Source organism: Carettochelys insculpta, chromosome 1 (assembly GCF_033958435.1).
Source record: "Carettochelys insculpta isolate YL-2023 chromosome 1, ASM3395843v1, whole genome shotgun sequence".
Classification (NCBI taxonomy): Eukaryota; Metazoa; Chordata; order Testudines; family Carettochelyidae; genus Carettochelys; species Carettochelys insculpta.
In genome coordinates this window covers 133,380,821-133,400,790 of record NC_134137.1, presented here as the reverse complement: position 1 = coordinate 133,400,790, position 19,970 = coordinate 133,380,821, and the positions used below count along the sequence as shown (strand labels likewise).

At 41.3% G+C, this 19,970-nt stretch overlaps 1 protein-coding gene across 6 annotated transcripts in view; it reads left to right on the top strand.

Annotated features, from left to right (window-relative positions):
• Window positions 1-19,970, top strand: part of HERC2 (HECT and RLD domain containing E3 ubiquitin protein ligase 2) — a 228,751-nt gene that overhangs the window by 33,218 nt on the left and 175,563 nt on the right. For all 6 annotated transcript variants that reach the window (XM_074992048.1, XM_074992040.1, XM_074992033.1 and 3 more), the window contains 2 exons: window positions 7,181-7,318; window positions 16,657-16,876. In XM_074992048.1, coding sequence (XP_074848149.1) covers window positions 7,181-7,318; window positions 16,657-16,876 — 358 coding nt within the window. The remainder of the gene's footprint in view (window positions 1-7,180; window positions 7,319-16,656; window positions 16,877-19,970) is intronic.

Here is a 19,970-nt window from a genome sequence, read left to right as displayed (position 1 = left end):
TGTGATGGATAACGTATACCCACCAGTGTTCTACCAAAAGCTCACCCTTTTGTTAATGCACTCTTTTTTCCCAAATGGCCACTGCAGCCAAAATTAGAGTAAAATGTAACATTTCTGGATTTTTCCCTCTGTTTTGCTGCCTGGTTGGTGAATCATTTTCTGTCTGCACCATCTGCCTTGGTAAAACACCCCCAATTTTGTATCCCCTGAAGTGTCCCAGTGAATCTTTAAACTAGCTATGAGTAGCCATTCCTCTCTTTACAATCAATGACATTTCTTTGGTGGCTGCTGCCAGCAAGATGCAGAATGCTTACCCTTGGGCTGCCGCATGACAGGCAAAGTTAAGATTCCCAATAATAAAATGCAGCTCATTGAGTGAGTGTAATTTTCTAAACTGCTTTATCTCTCCGAATCAAGCCATTAGCTTCTGAAACTTATCCCAAGGGATTTACAACATATACCTGCCAGTGTATCTCACTCTATGCCTAGGTATCATTGGAAGGCCCCCTGTAACTCCATTAGATGTATTCCCATTTTTGGTCAAGGCTTGAAAGATGTCTTATCAGGTTAACACACTTGTCTGACTTTGCTCTGCTCGTGAGCACAATTCCATCTTAAGTAATGAATTACCTGCTGCAAATCAGTTTCCTGCATCACTGCCCAGCTTATGCTTGTACTAAGTTTCTCAAATGGTGAAGAAAATACTGCCCCTCCTTTGGGCATAACTTTTTGAAAAATAGCTGCCCTTCATCAGAAAAGCCCTGAAGTTTAAAGTCAGAATGATGCATTGGCAGGAGAGCGACTTGGTATGTCATTTGGCTCTGCATTCCTCCTGAGTCACAACACCTAACCTTGTGCACAACCTCATTGGTGATGGAATAATGCATGAAATACAAAGCTGAGTCTATTCCTTGGTTACCTGGGTTATCCTGTGGGTGTGACAGGTGGTAAATTGTGATGTTCACCCAAAGTCATCTTAGGGATGAAACCTAGGGGAGAAATCTAGGAATTCTGTATTAGTAAATGATCAAATGGCTTTTCTACTCTAGTCTTCTTTAATTCATGTGTAATCTTTTCCTTTACGGTAGACCCTTGAGTTACGCGCGGGTTGCGTTCCTTGCAATCCTGCTTAACTCGAATTTCGAGCAAGTCGGGGGAGATGGGAACTAGGTAGCAGCCTGGTTTCTGGTTCCCCTGGACTTCCAGGAGCTGAGACACTGATCAGCCCACCACACATGGTCAGTTTCCTGGCTCCCAGAGTGGCAGGGAGTGGGAACCAGGTGGCAGCCTGGTTCCTGTCTCTCTGCCACTTCTGGGACGTGGAAAACTGACCAGTCATGTGCTGGTCAGTTTCCTGGGTCCCGCAAGTAGGGTGGTTTGAGCAAGTGCTGCGAACCAAGCAGCAGCCTGGTTCCCGTCTCCATGCCTCTGGTGGGAGCCAGGAAACTGACCAGCCTTGGTGGGGTGGTCAGTTTCCTGGCTCCTGCAAGCCCCAGGGGAGTCATGAAACTGACCACCCCTTCAGGGCTGGTCAGTTTCCTGGCTCCCAGAGCGGCAGGGAGTGGGGAACCAGGCTTCCGCCTGCGCTTCTCTGCCACTCTGGGAGCCAGGTGCTGCTTCTCCCTAGTTTCCCCCAGCACCAGTGGCTGTTTGCCGGCCTGGCTTCCCCCAGTTAGGGGAACGATGGGGCAGACTGTCTCAGAGCAGCTTTGAGTCACGCTTAACTTGCGTTAATGTGAGTTAAGTGCAACTCAGAGTCACACATTTCAAGGGTTTACTGTACAATATGACCCTTTCTCACTAAGGATTGTAGTCTGTTTTACATCACATGACTTTTTTTCCTCATGAAGGGGATCCTAAACTCTGCAGTAAACCCATCCTGCAAATATGTCCTTACTGTCTTGTCAGGGTAATCCAAAGGAACATCCTTAATATCTCCAGCATTACTAGATATGATGCTCATCTAGCCCCTGCCCCCCATTTCCATTCTTCTTCTTTGCTCCTTATGCCCTGTCCCACATGTCTTGTCCAGGAGGTCTACACGCAGCACCACTCTCTTTTTTTTTTCACTGTGGTTTTCTTGCCTGCTGTAGCAGTAGTAAGTCTTTAATAATCCATTGCAGTGGTTTGAGTTAGGGGCTGTAGGTAGTAACCAATAGTGTATTAAAGTAGTAGTATTAAAGACCTACAACCTACCCTTAATCAGGATGCCACACTCCAGAAGGCCCTAGGTGATAGGCGTGTTCTGTCCTACAGACAACCTCCCAACCTTATGAGGATTCTCACCAACAACCACAGTCTATACCGCAGGAACACCAATCCTGGAACTTTTCCTTGCATATTTATTCTGGAGATAGCATCACTGCACTTAACCAGGTTATTCACAGAATCACGGGCACATTCTCATGTTCCTCAACTAACATCATATATGCCATCATGTGCCAACAATGCTTACATGCTTTGTATATTGGACAGACTTCAAACTCTCTTCGACAAAGAATTAATGGGCATAAAACAGACACAAAAACACTCCTGATTCACACACCTGTCAGCCAGCACTTTAATGGAGTGGGCCCCTCTGTTAATGACCTGAAAGTTTGTGTTTTACTGAAGAAGAATTTTCACAGGAGTTTGGAAAGAGAGGCTGCTGCATTCTTTTTTAATATTCAAATTTGACACATTGTGGTTTGAATTGGGATGGCAATTTTCTAGCTTATTATAGGGGCTCTTTTACATGCTTTGCTTTATCTAATTCTTGACACGCCCCCCTTCTGCCCCTTTGCTCTCTGATTTGCTCACCTTGATAATATTTTTCTGATTTGTCAACCTTGATTACTATTTTTGGTTCTCTGTGCCTTAAATATTAAGTCTGTTCTGGTATGGCTATGATCTGAACAAGTGGGTCTGTCCCACGAAAGCTCATCACCTAATAAATTATTTTGTTAGTCTTTTAAAGTAATATTGGACTGCTTTTTTGTTTTGATGGTATTTAGACTAGCACGGCTATCTCTCTATTACTGGATTCCAGTTTGCGTTGCTGTCCTTAGTCTAAGCCAGTGATTCTCTAACTGTAGGGTGGCACACTAAATTGAGGAGTGACCCTATTTTAACGAGGTCATCAGGGCTGTCTTAGTCCGTGTTTATACTACGAGATAAATTTGAATTTATCAATATCGATTTTGTAATTCTGGAATTTATAAATTTGATTTTGACTAGGCTCACCTCCCCATGTGCTCTTCACAAAGTCAACTTATTGCCGCCACACTCAATTGGCAAATGTTGACTGTTGCAGTTGTGCATTGTGGGAACCTGTCCCATAGTTCCCTCATCCCTGTAGCATTCTGGGTGTGCTTGCTGGTTTTTGAGATCATCTTCCCACATTGCATTTTCCTCATTCCCCTCGCATGCTAAGCAAACATCCATTTTTTCCCCTTTGGAAGGAAGGAAAAGGAGGGCATCCACAGAGATGGCAAAAAAAGTTTATAGAAATGTCTTTCTTCTGTAGCTGAATTCTCAACTGGCCACCCATTGAGTGTTCCCCTCCTGTGCTTGCATCCGATCCCTGAAAATAATACAGGGACCCTCGAAAGCCTGAAGAAGGAGAAGATAGGAAAGTTTTTGGAAAACAGAGTTGCTGAGTGGAGGGTCTTTGGCTTTCTGGTGGACTATAAGGCTTATATGCACAGGCTGTGTTCACAATTGGCTGTTCACTGAGTGTTCCCCCCACCTCCTGTGATTGCATCTGATCCTCAAAAATAGTTCAGGGACACTGACTATATTCTCAAAGTTAGAAGAAAGAGGATAGAAAAGTCTAGGAAAAAAGATTTTTGACTTCACTCTTCACTACACAGACATTGCCAACATGGGGGATGGCAGTGAAATATCTCATACACTGAACTTATAACAGAAACAGGAATCTGAAATGGCCCTCCCCCCTGTGTTTTGGGGGGTAAATGCATGAAGGCAGATAGGAAATGTTAGGAAAAAGATTTTCTAACAGAAACATCAAAGCAGCAGGTGTCTGCAATGAACAGCAAACCCTGAAAAGATTTTTGGCAGTGGATTGGTGGTCTTGTGGTCTTCAGCTGCAGAGCTGGTTGAAATGTTTAAGTAGTCCCTCCCAACTATCTAACTGTCAGGGAAGACTTTTCCCATGGCAGCAGCAAGCCTCTGATTATCTTAGCTGCTGAGGGAAACTCCGCCCTACCCCCCCACCCCCCGGCAGCAGCAAGACCCCCAGTGGTCCCATGCTAAAGGGTGTGTGTGCGGTGGGGGGGGCGGGGTTCAGTGAGGGACCAGTTGATGTACTCCCCAGATTATTTTAGTCATCAAGAGAAACTTCCCTCAGTGGCAGCAAGCCCCCAAAATTCTTTCCCGCTCTTGGAGCCCTAAATGTGTGCAAGCTAGGACATGGTGTTGCCTATCAGGATGGTCACCACTGAACAGCAGGCACATCCGTTTATTGGGTTGGGGGCTACCCCCATGATGTGGTTGAGTGTGGCAAAATCCCCAATTGCATGGCACCTGTGGGGAAGGGAGGGGGTTTGCACACAAATGTAAACTGCTGTGAAGAAGTTTCTCAGCCTCTTATGCAAACACAACCCCCACAAGAGCCTTGTTACCACGTGGTACGGCAGGGCAGCGACTGGTGCCAGGCAGTGCAGGAAAAAAAAAGTGTAAGTATGGAAGCACAAATTTTGTGTTGGGGTTATTTGTGATGGGTAGATGCACTCACAGTGCTAATAGCAAAGAAAGACAGACATTTCTCAGGCTCTCATACAAACATGATCCCACAGCCACAGGCTTTCTGGTTGTGATTTGAAATTCATGGTCTTCCTGTTACCTAAGTCTGGCACACTTGGAGAGCAGTGGCCAGAGCGGAGCAGTGAGGAGCATTGTGGGTTACATATGGGACACGTCTGGAGGCTAATAAATTCGATTTTAAGATGTGGCACTTCCACACTGGCCTATAGTCAAACTTTCGAATCTGAGCTTGATGCTGTACTTACCAGGTAACTGTGATATTGTATTCTCGATATTAGTGTTCCCCAAATCGACCTAATTGTATTTACCATGTTACTATGTTCACTTTAATATCGAGCTACCTGCCTTAAATTTGAATTTTTCTGGTACTGTAGATGTATCCTCAGACTTGCTTGGGCTTTGGCCCTAGCCTAGGTCTCCATCTGAGGGTTTCAGCCCTGGGCAGCAGGGCTAGATTCAGGGCCCCCCTGCCAGCGACTGAAGCCCTTGGGATTTGAGCTCCCTCCCAGCCTAGGGCAGCAAGGCTTTGGCTGGTCCTTCTTGGGGTTTCAGGGCTTGGGCAGGCTCCAGCTTATCTCTCCTCACAGGGTCCTGTAATAATTTTTGTTGTCAGAAGGGAATTGTGATGCGTTGAGTATTAGAAGCCCTAATCTAAGCTGTTCATAGTTAAATGAAATCATGCTATGCAATATATATTACACTTGATTGATTATATCCATATCTTTTGAATAATGTTGGGCTTTTGTCTGTATAAGCCTTTGCAGAAGGGCCTACATATATCAGGAAGGTGACTTCCTGGTTATAACATGTTTTAGCCACCTCTGGTCACTTAGCACTTTTTTGTTCTGCTTGCTGTGCTCCAACTTAACTGTGTATCACACCTCTTTGGCAACAGTAATATGTCTGTATAGTCACCTCTCAAAATTTTATGCTTGGTAGTAGTGCTCTTGACTGATCATCAGGGCAATCTTAGTTCCCTGTTACCGCCACGCCCTTGTTCCTGGAACAGTATTCTATCTCACAAATTCAATTTCCCTATCAGTGGGTGAATTGTGGAGTACTCAGCTGTGTCTTCTTGCTCCCTGTTAAGGGCTTCTGCTCACTCACAAGGGGTCTGCCTTGCCTGACTGTTGCCTGTCTCCTGTTATTACTATCTCCTGGGCCAGCCCTTCCTCAAACTGATGAAAGTTGCAACTGGCTCCAATATCTGGAGGTTAGCTTGAAACAGCTGTGTAATGCCACTGATTTTTGTAGATGATGTATGTACCCCAGACATCCCTGAAAGAGCTCTGAGGACATTAGGTCTGTTGTAGTTCTGTTATGCTACTAGGTTTAGTGTCTCCTGACCTTTGTGAGGGGACGTTAAATAGCCATCCTCCCCTTCTTCCAAAGATAACCGGAGAGAAGTGGGCAAGTTCCCTGAACCCTATCGAGGTGCTCCCCCCACCCCCTTCGTTATTTTCAGCATTGCATGGGAAGGACTCACTTGCGGACCCTGCCCTACAACCTCCCTCTGGTGCTGACTGTGGTCAACCGTGCCAGCCAGCTAGCTCTTCTACCATGATGTCTGTTCAAATGCTCTGGTTAAAGGTGATCCGCTATACCTTGTAAGTCTTGTAGTGGCCCCACTGCCTGATGGACAGGCTTCTTGTTTCTGATGTACTTACTTTCCTCTCCTGTCCCCCCACTATTAGCTTTGCTTCTCTAATTCTTTCTTGGCTTGACTTGTTGTTTCTGTTTTAATTGCCAGAGTTTGTGCTCCTTATTTTCTAAAGATTTTTGACTTAAAATTTTAAAGGATACTTTTTTTCCTCCCATGACTTCTGTTACTCTACGGATTAGTCAGGGTGGTGACATTCTTTGGTCCTCCAACTGTCTTTTTTTATTTGTTTATAAATTTAGTGTAGTGAATAGGTATATAATTATATTTAGACATAATTCAGAATAAAATTAGAGTAACTGCCACTTGTATGGGTTTGCTTTTGACATTGAAATAGAGGCAGATGTTGCCATTTAAACAGTTGGGTGTGTTGTCCATGGAAGATGAAAGCAAGTAATCTAAGTAGATTAATGTGAGAGAGAATTTTTGTTCCCGGTTATTGCTATCAATAAAAAGTGACGTGGTTGGCTTTCCATCCGTTTCTGGTTTGTTGAGAAACCTTACCCTTCAATGCAAGTTTCAACAGTGGCTCACAGATTTCCAGGTAAACAGGGTCATTGTGTGAAATGTGAACCATAGCAGCTGTGGCAGCTAAATCAGTACTTTGTTTCTTTTTATCTCTGTAAATGACAGTACCACTGTGCATTTGAGGACAGAGTTTGACTTTCTTGATTCTAGGTTAGAAAGGTAATCTAGGGCAAAGAAGCGATGGTGCTCTTTGAAAATAGTTTAACTGGTTCACTCTTCTTTCTTTAGATGACAGCGCTGAATGCCCAAGTGGATCAAAGAAAGAAGAACCAAATGACAAAGAAAAGAAAGAAGAAGAGGAAACTCCACCGCCTATTTGCAGGGCCAAATCGATTGTTGAGAGTTGGGTGTGGGGCAAACAACCAGGTATTATGAATATTTCAGTAATTTTTTTATTGCATTATATAGTTTATATTAATTGGAACTAATTGGATCAAATGCATTTGTTGAGTGCATGTGTTATATTAGCACAATACTTCTGCTAAATGATCAGTAGCAAAATAGTTAAGTGTTGCCTTTTATGTTTATTGGCATTAGGTTTTATGTGAAAATCTTACCTCTGAGCTTTTGTTTTGGACAGACTTCACTGCATCAGTGTACACGTGTACCATGCACTACAAAGTTAGGTTGCCTCATGTCAATCTATTTGTGTAAGCCTCTACATCTGAATTTGTCTCTGACAGATGTAAGCACTCTTTTATGGTAATGTAATAAAATCTTTCCCTGAACAACTGAGAGCCATAGTTGAACTACTGAAGTCCATGCAGTAGAAGTGTAAATGTTTTATGACCAGTATCAACCCTAATAGCCCTCTTGGAACTGTCCCACGTGCCCCATTACCTTTAAATGCTACTGTCCAAGGATCTTGGAAACCAGAGGCTACCCGCTTTAATCGTCTTTCCATGTTTTTGAAATGTTTTTTATTTTTTGCCCACAGTGGCAAGAATACCTTGCAGCTTTCTCTGCTTTTGTGTAGCTGACCAGGGTGCTTCCATGTACTAGATGCATTCCTTTGTCTGGAGTAAACAGAAGGTATTAGATTTTTTGGGCTGTGGGGAGGAGAGGCTGTGTAGGCACACCTACTGATGAGATGTAGAAATGTGGACATCTATGAGCACATTGCATAGGGGATGCAGTCAAAGTGAAATGAGAAATTTCAGCAGCAGTACCTCATGAATTCTAAGGAACTATGACAGTGACACCAGCATTCAACCTGTGCTGAGCTGTGGATCTGCAGCTTTAATAACAAACTGCATGTTGATAGAGGAGACTTTACTAGTGCTTTGGATACTTCAGAGGAGCCCAGGACACTGATCCCTACCATGAAAAGTGGGAGGATGAAGAAGAAAACAGAGGAAGGAGACTCATCTGTATGTTCAGGGATATCACCAGCCATGACTTTTTTGAGGCTTCATGACTGTATAGCTAGACCCACAAGCCCAGCACTGCCATTGCTGATGAAGAGGAAGAAACCTTGGGTGAGTGTGTATGCAATTTCCCTTACAATCTTAAAAGATGGTACCTGGCGTATCCCCAGTGTGTCAGGACACACGTGTTGACTTTTCATTGTTTTAATCCTATGGGAAGAGGTGGTATTATAACAAACGAGTGGAGGTGGTATGTGCTTTTCATTCTCTTATTGGGTTGTATAGGGTAGTATGGGAGCAGATTGATTATGTAGCTAGGGATGCTCCTTCTATCCTCATAAGAAAGTTCAACGAAACTTGCATGGAGATACTGTTTAGTCCTTTCTAAAAGATTTCTTTTTCTGTAGCAGTGTACTTTCCTAGGCCCTTCTGTGGTGAGTTTGGCAGGTACCATTGCAGTAAATGGGCTGGCAGCATATAGGCCTGGGTGTCTGCAGGATACCATTAACAGCTGAGCACATTGCCATTGTTACCCACAAGACTAAGTTCTGCTAAAATCACCATCTGGAACAATTAAGCTGCTATTCAGTGCCATTCCCCTGTGCTCATAGAGACTAAAATTTTGTTTCATTCAACCAAATTTCTTGCTCATGATGGGTTGTAGTCACCCTAGCTTGAACAAGAGACAGCTGCTGTTCAGAAGTGCTTCAAAACTGAAGTATTAACAAGTATGTCATTCTAGATGTTTACCCAAGATCCCTAAATGACCCTCTCAAGGATTGAGCTCACAACCCTGGGTTTAGCAGGCCAGTGCTCAAACCACAGAGCTATTACGAAATGTTATGAGAATAAGGGAAGAGTATTTTTAAAGCTGATTTTTAGTGTTCTGTTGTGACTGTAATTCCAATTATACTTCCTGTTTTTTAAATCAGCAGCAACTGCTTTTGCAGCCTTATGGAGTGTACCCTTATGAGGTGACAGAGGAGAACAAGAGAGGAGGTGGTGAGTGAAATCCTGCAAGCCAGTGCTGCATTTTACTGAGCTAAATTGGACTTTGAGAACACTCGTGGCAGATAACATGGAGAAGGACAGAGCAGACAGAAGAGAGGCCAAAGAAAAGAAGAGGGGATCTGCACCGGGATATGATGGGTCTTCTCAGGCAGATAACACAAATGCTGTAGGTCTTGATTGACCTACTAGGCTCAAATACACCTCACCCTTTATGGCTTTTAGAGAGCTGAGTCGGAGTAGCTCCTTACTCTTCCTGCATTCTGTACTCCTTCCTCTCTAAGCTCAGAGAAGAACACAGCTTCACATACACTGACGTTTGAGAACTATGGTTGGCGTATATTAAGCTGCAACGGACTACATGCACTGAAATGCATAAATGTTTGGTCCCTTTCTGGTGTCATTCTGCCTTTAATTTATGTTTACAATTTATAGTGCATTGCTTGTTTTGTAAATGTAGGTTTTTTCTGCTTTGCCATTCAATAAACTTTTGAAAATAAAATCATCTTTCTTTGTTCACAACATTTATTGCTGAAGGCACAAAGGTACGCAGCATATGTAGTACTTGTAAATGTAGAGCACAAGCACCCAGTCATATTCTAAATGTAAAGCAGGCACCATATAATTCATAGCTTTAGTAACGAATATAATCTAAAATATAAACTTACAGCAAGCACTGTGCAATTTCTGTCATAACCCAAAACTTCAGGCTGGGAGAATCCTCCAACACAGAATCCTGTTGCAGCTAACTAAAGTGTGCTTTCAAAGCTATCCTCAACTATTTAGCTCCATGTTGAAGTAGAGTGTTTTGTTGTTCAGTCAGCAGAAAGCTTCTTTACGTCTGCCTTCCCATGATGTACAAATTTGGCATCTGTATGTTGATGTAACTTGTGTTGCCCAAGGTTTGTAGGGCATGGTCTTTGCTATCTAACGAGGGAGTAGAATCCTAAAGCAAGGGAGATGGGGAAGAGAGAGAGGGCTTAAAATTTTCTTGCAGAAGTAGAGGACCTTCTCTGAGCATAAATTGAAATCTTTCTAATCCATACTTTGATCCTCATAGCATAGGTAAAAGCTCTCCTGTAGTTAAGGTTAATATGTTAAGGCTTGGCTACAAAATGGAACTTGGCTAGAATAGCTTTTGTACTTAAAAATCATACCATTCCTTAATACAATTCAACTTGCAAGTGGAAACAAATATTTAGACCGGGTGTTCTCAAACTTCATTACACCTTGAATCCCTTCTGGCCTCGAGAGGGAAGGCTGAAGCTGAGTCAACCTGAACCCCATCACCCTGAGTGGGGGAAGACGTAGCCCAAGCTCCACTGTCCTGGGGGGAAGAGTTGTAGAAATCAGGCTTTGGGTTTGGCTCTAGCTGATGGGTCTTTGATTTCAGTCCCAGACAAAGCAAATCTAACCCCAGGCCTGGCAATCCTATTAAAATAGGGTATCAGTCCACTTTGAGTTCCTGACACACAGTTTGAGAACCACTACTTTAGACTGCACCCTTGAGATGTGACTGGTGCGGAACCAGAGAACTTGCTGAATCGTGGGAGGCTAGTATCGTCGAGCAGCATTCCCAATACTTCTGCAATAATAATAATAATTAATGCATTACATAGCTCATTGTTGTTCTAAGTCCAGAATTGCAGCTTTTCGAAGATAAATGTAATTTCAATTTGTAGATACGTGTAAAACATGCATTAAGAAAAAGGTTAAGGAAATAAAACTACTATCAGTAAGCTAAATTAAGCTATTTTAATTTGTTTTAAATGTTCTCATTCCATACATTTAGTTGATGCCATCTGATGTTAATCAGTGTATTCTCTTTACAAAGAAAAGGAAAAACTTTGATACAACATTTATACATGTAAAAAACCTGCTATGAAAGTCAGGAAAAAGTCCCTGATTTAGTCCGATTACCTTTGATTAAAGCATGAAATGGTACGCATACACGAGGATGGAATTGTTCTATTCAGTATATGAAATCAGATGCATGGTTCGCATTTTCAGTTACTTCAAGCAGAAATATCACTTTTCTGTACTTGTGACTTTTTTCATCCTTCAATAGTATAAAATATAAAAGGTAGGAATAAATAGTGGCATATTAATTTTAAATGAACAGGAAATGTATAAGCAAAATGAAACTGATAGTTTCCATGTGTAGTAAAAACTGGTTAGTACCAGCAATGAATTAATAAGTATTTATAAGCTGTTGTTTTTTACATTGGACTCCAAGGAAGTTAAAGGCAAATTTGCTGGTTTTAGGTCGTACTATGTCTTGTTTTCTGGCACTGCTAGTAAAGCTAATTCCCTTAGGAAGCTGCTTTAGAGGCAGTGCACACTGAGGAGGATGAGCATTACCTGAATGGATTCAGAGAGATATTGTGGATATGCATACTGTAGCAATAGTTTTCAGATCTTTCTGAACTTGCATTATGAGGAAGATTGCCTGGAGATTCCACAGTTTGGCTGTGGTCACGGTACCCCTCCTTTTTGGAGAAGGCATGTTAACGAAGAAGTTCAGAAGATGCGAATGAGGCTCTGACATGAATATGTAGTGCCTTATTAGAATAATAGTGGCCACGCACGATTCAAAAGTGCCGCTTTTGGAATGCACGCTGCCTGTGTAGCTGGAGGCCTTTTGAAAGGACCCCCTGATTTTGACAGCTCCTTCTTCCTATTTGGTGTTAGGAAGAAGGGGCTTTTGACGTCAGGGGGTCCTTTTGAAAGGCCTCTGTCTACACAGGCAGCGTGCATTTTGAAAGCAGCACTTTCACATCTCATGGTGCTGCATATTTATGTCGGCGCCTTATTAGCATCTTCTGAACTCCCCTCATTAACATGCCCCTTCCGAAAGGGAGGGGTAGTGTGGCCACAGCCTTTGAGCTCTTAATACTGAGTTGATGGATTAAGTCAGAATCATTTATCTACATACAAAATAGTTACTAAAAATCTGTGTAATAGAATAAAACATCATTTTAAATTAGATGCTTCTATTGATGAATGATAGGATTCCTGTCCTATTTGTCTTCAGGTGGACCAGAAAACCTCTGGCAGGCTAATGTCACAGCTCTTGTGTTTGCATTAGCTTCTGCCCCTTTATATCATAACATAATTAATCAAGCAATTATCACCTTTAGAACTGTCAACTTCTTCTCAAACTACCTGTCTATCTAATAGCCTTTATTCCAAAGAGTAGTGTCATCACTTGCCTTTAACTCTTGTGCTCTGAGTGGAGCATAGCTCATCTACAAGTCTCCTCCACTTCACTCTGTCTTGAGATAAAACTTCTAGCTGAATCTAGGCGTACCTCAGTTGTTGTCCTTCAGTCTCAGTACATCTTCTCCATGTTGTAAGAGGTCTTTCTCTTTTGCATTTTCCTTACAGGATCCATATGAGAGCTTAACAGACTATGCTGAATAATGGTTTTCTGAGTGTGTGGCCTAGCCATCCCCACTTTCTTCTGTTGATTTGAACATCAAGTGGTTCATGTCCTGCTCTGTTCTGAAGTTCCTCATTTGTGATAAAGTCTTGGTATTTGATGCAAAGGGTGTACCTTTGCTTTGTAGATCTGCTGAGTCTGGTATCAAAGGCTATGTTTTATATAGATCCCATTACCTCAACTAAGAATCTTACAGTGATGGCTCTTTCCTAAGGAGGTGGCAGAGAAAAGTGCTTAATGCTTATACTGAAAGAACAAACTGATTTGCCTAAATATAGGAGTCATTTACAAGGAAATCTAAATGAGCTCCCTTCCATGTTATGTCACAACCAGAGCTCCTTTGAGGATGTTCTTCGTTCTTCATGACCATTAAAGGAAGCATAGGTGTGTTGTAAAAAGTGTATGGGAAAACCTAGCATGGAAAGTTAGGTCAGGGCATGATTAAAGCTGCAAATTTAAGTCGGCTTCCAAAAAGGCCTCTGTTGGTAAAATCATCTAAAATGTAGAAGGGTTATTCTTGGACATCTAGTTTTAATTCACTACTACATCTCAGAGTTGGTCTTTGGAAAATGATAGGCATCTTTGAATGTGCAAGTAAGGAACAGACTGATTTTTTCCTCTTCAGATTTAGGGGAAGCAACAAGGAAAGCTGACATGTCCATCTCTGACAAGAAGTTCTGTTAGACTCTGAAATACAGAAGGTCATGAACTACAAGATGTTCCCTCTGTGTCTTTGCTTAAAAATAAAGTTTGGGGTGCTGTGCTGACATCAGTATGTGCCCTGGTACACAATGGCAATGTATCTCACTTCATTATATTTTTATACTTCCTGTGTTTTTGCAGCAACTTTTATTTTGGGTTTCACGAACAATGGAAAAAATTTAGACCTTGTAAATTGCCTGTGGTGTGTTGCATATTTGATGAGAGAAAATTTGTCTAAGCAGACTGGTGAGGTACCAGTTGCTTAATGGCCAGTACTTAGAGAAGATGGGGTAATGTCCCTTATTTTTCTTTTCTTGTAAGCTCTAATTATAGCTGAATATAATGCAAGTTGCTGCTGATTTCTTGCTCTACTTGTAATTTTAAAAAGGTATTAATCCTGCTGGGATCCCAGACTAGGAGATTTTCATGTCCAAAGTAAAAATGACTATGAATAAATGTGAACTACTTTTTTGGGGGGTAAGGAAGTTGAATAAATCCACCACGGAGTGGAAGAAACTGCAAATAAAATGATCAAAATGAGGATGGGGTGATAGCTGACAGTAAATTACACATGAATTTGGAATGTGATACTGGGCTTAGAAAAGGCCATTTGAATTCACTTCTTTGTGCACTAAGGTATTTCATAAGAGAGGGGCAAAACATGAGATGTACCATCGTCATCGTAGTCAACAGCCATGGTCTCAGTGCCCATTGGCGTGCAATGTCTCCCTCGCTATTCTTTTCCATCTTTCCTTGTCCAGTGCGGAGTGGCTTAGTTCGCTGAGGAGCTAGTCGACAGAATCTGCTATGTCATCTACTTATTCTATTTGGGGTCTGCCTCTCCTATGCCAACCATCCATTATGCTGAATACCAGGGTCTTGATTTTTCGTTTGTCCTTCATTCTGCAGATTTGCCTGAATATCTGTAACTTTCATTGTATAACCTCTTACAGGTTCTCTTTGAGCTGTATCTTCCTGTATAATTCCTCATTGGTGACCTTTGGCATCCATGCTATTCTCAGAATCTTTCCATAACAACTCCTCTCGAATGCCAGTATCCTTGTCTTAGAATCTTTCGTTATCACCTATATCTCACATTCGTACAATATGCTGCTGAATACACACGTTTTTAAGACACTCGGCTTTGTTCCTAGGCTAACTTTTTTTGCTTTTCCAGACCTTATCCATTGTCTTCAAACTTGCTTTTGCTTTTGCTATTCTAGTTGCTATTTCCTTGTTACATCTAGATCATACATTATGTTGCTCCCCAGATACGTGAACTTCTCTATCTTCTTGAGTTTGATCCCTTCTACGCTGATCTTCCTTCCTATTTCCTTATCTCCAAATACCATTGTTTTTGTTTTATTGATGTTCATAATCATTCTGTACTGCTTCCCTTCCTTGTTCAGCACCTGCACCATTCTCGTTAGCTTCTTTTAATCTTCTTCAATAATAACTATGTCATCCATGTGCCTCCAAGTTGTTGATTCTCATCCCATGCACAGATAGCCCTTCTACCTCTTCCTTGATCTTTTCCACACTCTGTAGGTACATGATGAAGATACTTGGTGAAATCAGATCTCCTTGTCTCGTACCGCTACTTGTTCTAAACCAACTTCCCCATTCTACACGTGTTCCCACAGCTACCTCTACATTGTTGTTCATATCCTTCAGCAACCGTGCCCAAGTCACTTTCTGATCTATACTATCAAATGCCTTTTGAAATCGACAAAGCAATTGAAAATGTTCTTGGTTTTTTCATTGAGCTTCCTTTGCTGTTGATCTTAGTGCCAATATCTGTTGTATGGTACTTCCAACTTTCCTGAATCCTGCTTGCTCATCTGCGAGATGTTCTTCTATCTGCAATTTTAGTCTCCCCATCAGTATTGATACAGGGAGATTATGTAACTGTTATGACTGTAATGTGAGGGGTTTGCTTGGGTTGAATGTGTTGTAAAATGAGGTTCCCCAAATTGCAGATGTAGTTCTGCTAGCGCTGCTGTTCGCAGCTTTTTGTAAATGCCATTACACTTTGGGTGAGGAGTTCTTTTGCGTCATAAATTGGATTTAAGTACTCAGGACTTCATTAGAAGAAAATACTGCTTTGTATTACTAGGAGCTAGGTAACTGGTGAGGCTGGCACATACTAAGGGTACTGTAGTTTAGTTTAGTGAAAAGCAGCATGAGATGGCCATAGTAATCAGACAGCTGATAGAAGAGAAGCCTGCTAAGGAACTTTAGAACCTTTATTCAAATTTGTCTTAGGAAGTAAGCATGTTCATGCTCATATTTAAGATACCTTCTGTGTGCATGTTCCCTTTCCCTCCTTATTAGATTGTGAACTCCTTAAGCTACTGACCTTGCTTTTCTTTTTGGGCTGCTTCAAACTTGTTGAGGGTGCTACACTGTAGCACACATTCAGTCTTAAAACATGTTTTGTTTGGCAGTATTCTCAAGATACTCTTTCATTTGTAATACTTGTTTTGTAAGTTCACCAGTTCTTGGCAGTAATCCCGGAGCTTCTGAGAGTTGCTTTATAAATACTAAGAAACTTAAGATAATGTGTGTCTGCACACACAATGCAAGCAACAGACCTTATATAATGCTGTTTGCTTCATTTAAGAGCACTGTTAACAAGGTCTGCTAGATGCTAGAAATTTGCTAAGTGGTTTGTTTAGACCTCTTAAATACTTCATATTGAGACTACATTAGTATTAAGATTCAGATATATTCACACAAGTAAGCAAATAGTTTTTCCATAATAACCATCTCTTTGCCACTCCATGTACTATGTGGAGTTGTGATTACATGAGTAGTTAGCATGTACCCGTTCCTAACATATGAGATAGAGAGAGAGAGAGAGAGAGAGAGAGAGAGAGAGAGGGTGTGTGTGGGAAGACCAGATGAGTTTGATGAAGTAAAGTTTGATTTAGCTATGATGACAGTAGTAGTATATCATTAGAATATATTTGCATAGGGTATAGGACACACTTTAAATGATGCTTCCCCCCACCCCATTGCAAACTGAAAAATAGTCTTCCTTGTCATACTATCCTTGAGATTTAGACTTCCTGATCACTTCATTACTATTACAGTTTACCTGTTTTCCTATTTGTGACTTCGGTAATGTGTTCACATCTTGCTATGTCACAGTAGTTAATACTTTTCTGTCATGTTTCTTGTAGATGTCAATGAGTTGAAAGAGTGCCTATATGTGCTGGTGAAGGAACAGCAAGTTCTAGCCACACAAACTGCCACAACAACTCTTTCGGCTCTGCGGCTAAAACAGAGACTAGTTGTCCTGGAGCGGTATTTCATTGCATTAAATAGAACTGTTCTTCAGGAAAATGTCAAGGTTAAGTGGAAAAGCAGTAGTATTCCTCTGCCTTCTGCGGACAAGAAAAGGTAATGATATCTGGATAAGTAAGTTGTTCTGTTTTGAGGATCAATTTAAAACAGATGTTAGTGATCTTTTTGTGACGTTACTAATGTGGGAAACCATACCATGGTTTATTTTTCCTTCTGGTCTTCCATAAAATACCTTTTTGGCACTCGCAGTATCTCTGTGTTGGTGGCTTCGGTCTTTGGATGACATTTAGCTATTGCCTTGTGTTTGCATTACAGTGTGTTTCTATGGCAGAAACTTCCTCCAATCTGTAATACTGTTTTCACCCAGGTGTATCTTATGTGTCATTTTAGCTACCTGTCGTTGGAGCTGTTCAGAATTTATGCCAAGGGAGATCACATGGCAGTAATGGCATTACTACTTATTAGAACATACTTACTTTCATGGGGCACAGGACACACTTTAATGGTTACTGGATTTTTTTTTTTAACTTGTAAACTGAAAAATAGTCTTCCTTTGTCATGCATATCTTGATACGGGCAAAAATGTTAAAAGGCAGTAGCTGCAGATATGGAAATAGCTAAACGAGAAGTATCAGTTACTTCCCTGGTGTAAATAAACATGCTAATTCTATTTCACAGGCAAGGTGTCAGTGAAGGGCAAAGGCATGCTGTATTTGAACAACTGTGTGAGGCAATTCAAGTTGAAATTCCTTTGTTAGAGCTGAAAGCCTTTGATTAATTTCTGTATTTCTGGAGGAATATATGTAAAGGAAAGTGTATTTGAGTGATTTAGCAATGATAATGCATCAAAGTTTTGTGTTCCTTGAAGAAATCTTTGGGCTTCAGTCTTGTCCTAAGTAAGCCAGCATTCTTTTTGATAATCACAATGTTGAAATAGAAAAAAAAAAAATTACATTTTTATTGGGGCAGCAATCCAAAGCATTCCAAATCCCTGATGTGCAGCCAAAAGGAAAGAGAAGATTGTCATTCTTAAGAGAAACAGTAGAGGATGCTCATTTTGAATGCAGAAGGTGAAGCGTTTTTATTTTAATATGATTTTCACAAATAAAATGAAAAAGGTTAACAGAAATCTGTTCATATTTAATGAATGCTGTTAAGTAGTGCTGGCAAGTGATTAAAACAGTTAATTGAGATTTAATTCTACTGTTAAACAATAATAGAATGCCATTTAAATATTTTTGGATGTTTTCTGCTTTTTCCTGAGGGGCCTGCCAGCCTCCTGGCCCTCTTCTGGTTGTGCTGCTGCCCGTGCCACCAAACTTGGCGCTGGCTGTCCAGCCCCAGCTGTGTTCTGTGGCCCCAGCCCCTGTTGCCTGGTGTGGCCTCCTGCACTGCAGAAAGCTAGGGCTTTCTGGTCCAGCAACACCCATGGTCCTGCATTTATTTTTTTATTACAAATATTTGCACTATAAAGACCTCCTCCCAGTAATATTTTTCAGTTGATCTAATACAAGTACAGTTGTGCAGTCTCTTTATTATGAAAGATGAACTGACAAGTGTAGAAGAATGTTTGTTTTATTTTTGAACGTAGTTGTTTTTGTACAATGTAAAACTTTAGCACCTACAGTCCAGTCAATCCTAGTTCTTGTTCAGCTGATTGCTCAGACAAACAAGTTTCTTTATATTTACAGGAGATAATGCTGCCTGCTCCTTGTTTACAATGTCACGTGAAAATGAGAACAGGTATTCACGCTGGACTCTTATAGCTGGCATTGTAAGGGCTTGGTGCCAGATATGCTAACAGTTCATATGAACCTTCATACTTTGGCCACCATTCCAGAGGACTCATGGAATGGTGGTGACACTTGCTTTAAAAACAAAAACAAAAAAAAAAAAAATTTTGTAGCTGAAGTCCTTGGGTAGGAATTTCATGTCTCCTGCTGTGTTTACCTGCATTCAGTCATATATTTCATGTCATAGCAGTCTCTGATGACCCAGCATGTTTGTTTTAAGAACACTTTGACAAAACAAGAAGAGGGTACCAATGTGAGATTTTTAAAAATAGACACAGTATTCAACTCAAAGTTTGAGAATTTCAGATGCCTTCTAAAATCTGCGAGGAATGAGGTGTGGGGCATGCTTTCAGAAGTCTTAATTGAGCAATACTCCAATGCAGAAACTAAAAAAATCAGCCTTTTGGTTGACTTTGTTAGTATCTGACTCAGATGATGAAAATGAACATGCCTTGGTCCTGCTTTGGATCGTTCTCCAGCAGAACCTGTCATGCGCATGGATTCATACCCTCTAGAATGGTGTTTGAAGCATGAAAGGACATAAGAATTTTTAGCACACGTAACATTGAAGTATCTTGAGAGAGAGGCTGCAACAGTGCCATGTGAATGCCTGCTCTCAGTTTTAGATGTCTCTGTGAACATAAAGCGGGCAGCATTATCTCCTGCAAATGTCTACAAACTTGTCTGTCTGAGTTATTGGCTGAACGAAAAGTAGGAGTGAGTGGACTTGAGGGCAAAAATTTCACTTTAGTTTTGAGTGCCATTGGGTAATAAAATCTACATTTGTAAGTTGTGCTTTAATGATAAAGAAGCTTGCATTAGGTTTCCAGCCTAGCACATAAAGCCTGTTTAACTATAATGTAGCTGAAATACTATATAATCGCAATGAAAAAGGTAGAAAATGTTATACTAGTTTTTAAAACACAAAATAAAATTGGCTAAGAAATAGCTTATTTAGCATTAAATACTGATGCTTGAGGAAAGAGGTTTAATTAGAGGAGGATGAGGAGGTAGGTGGAGATACTGAATGGGACTTCTGGGCACCCCTTGGCCACAGGGCTAGATTAATTCTTCTGAGTGCCCAGGGGTATTAGAGGCCCCCTGGGCTCTGAGGTGGGGCCAAAAGTTGAGGGGTCAGAGTGTTGTGGATTGAGGCCAGTGTTTGCCTAAGTGCTCAGCTTAGAGGGGCCTCGAAGGAGAGATTCAGGTTCTGCCCGGTTGATTACCAGAGTTGCCCACAGCAGCCTATGGCCAGCAGAATGTGTTTCTATAGGTGGTGCACATCCACACATGCCTTTGCCTCATAACAAAATTTATTCTGATCAGGGTTGAAAAAAATGAGAGCAAACACTGGCTGAGGCATGGGATTGAATGTGAGAGGGGGTGAGGGCTCAAAC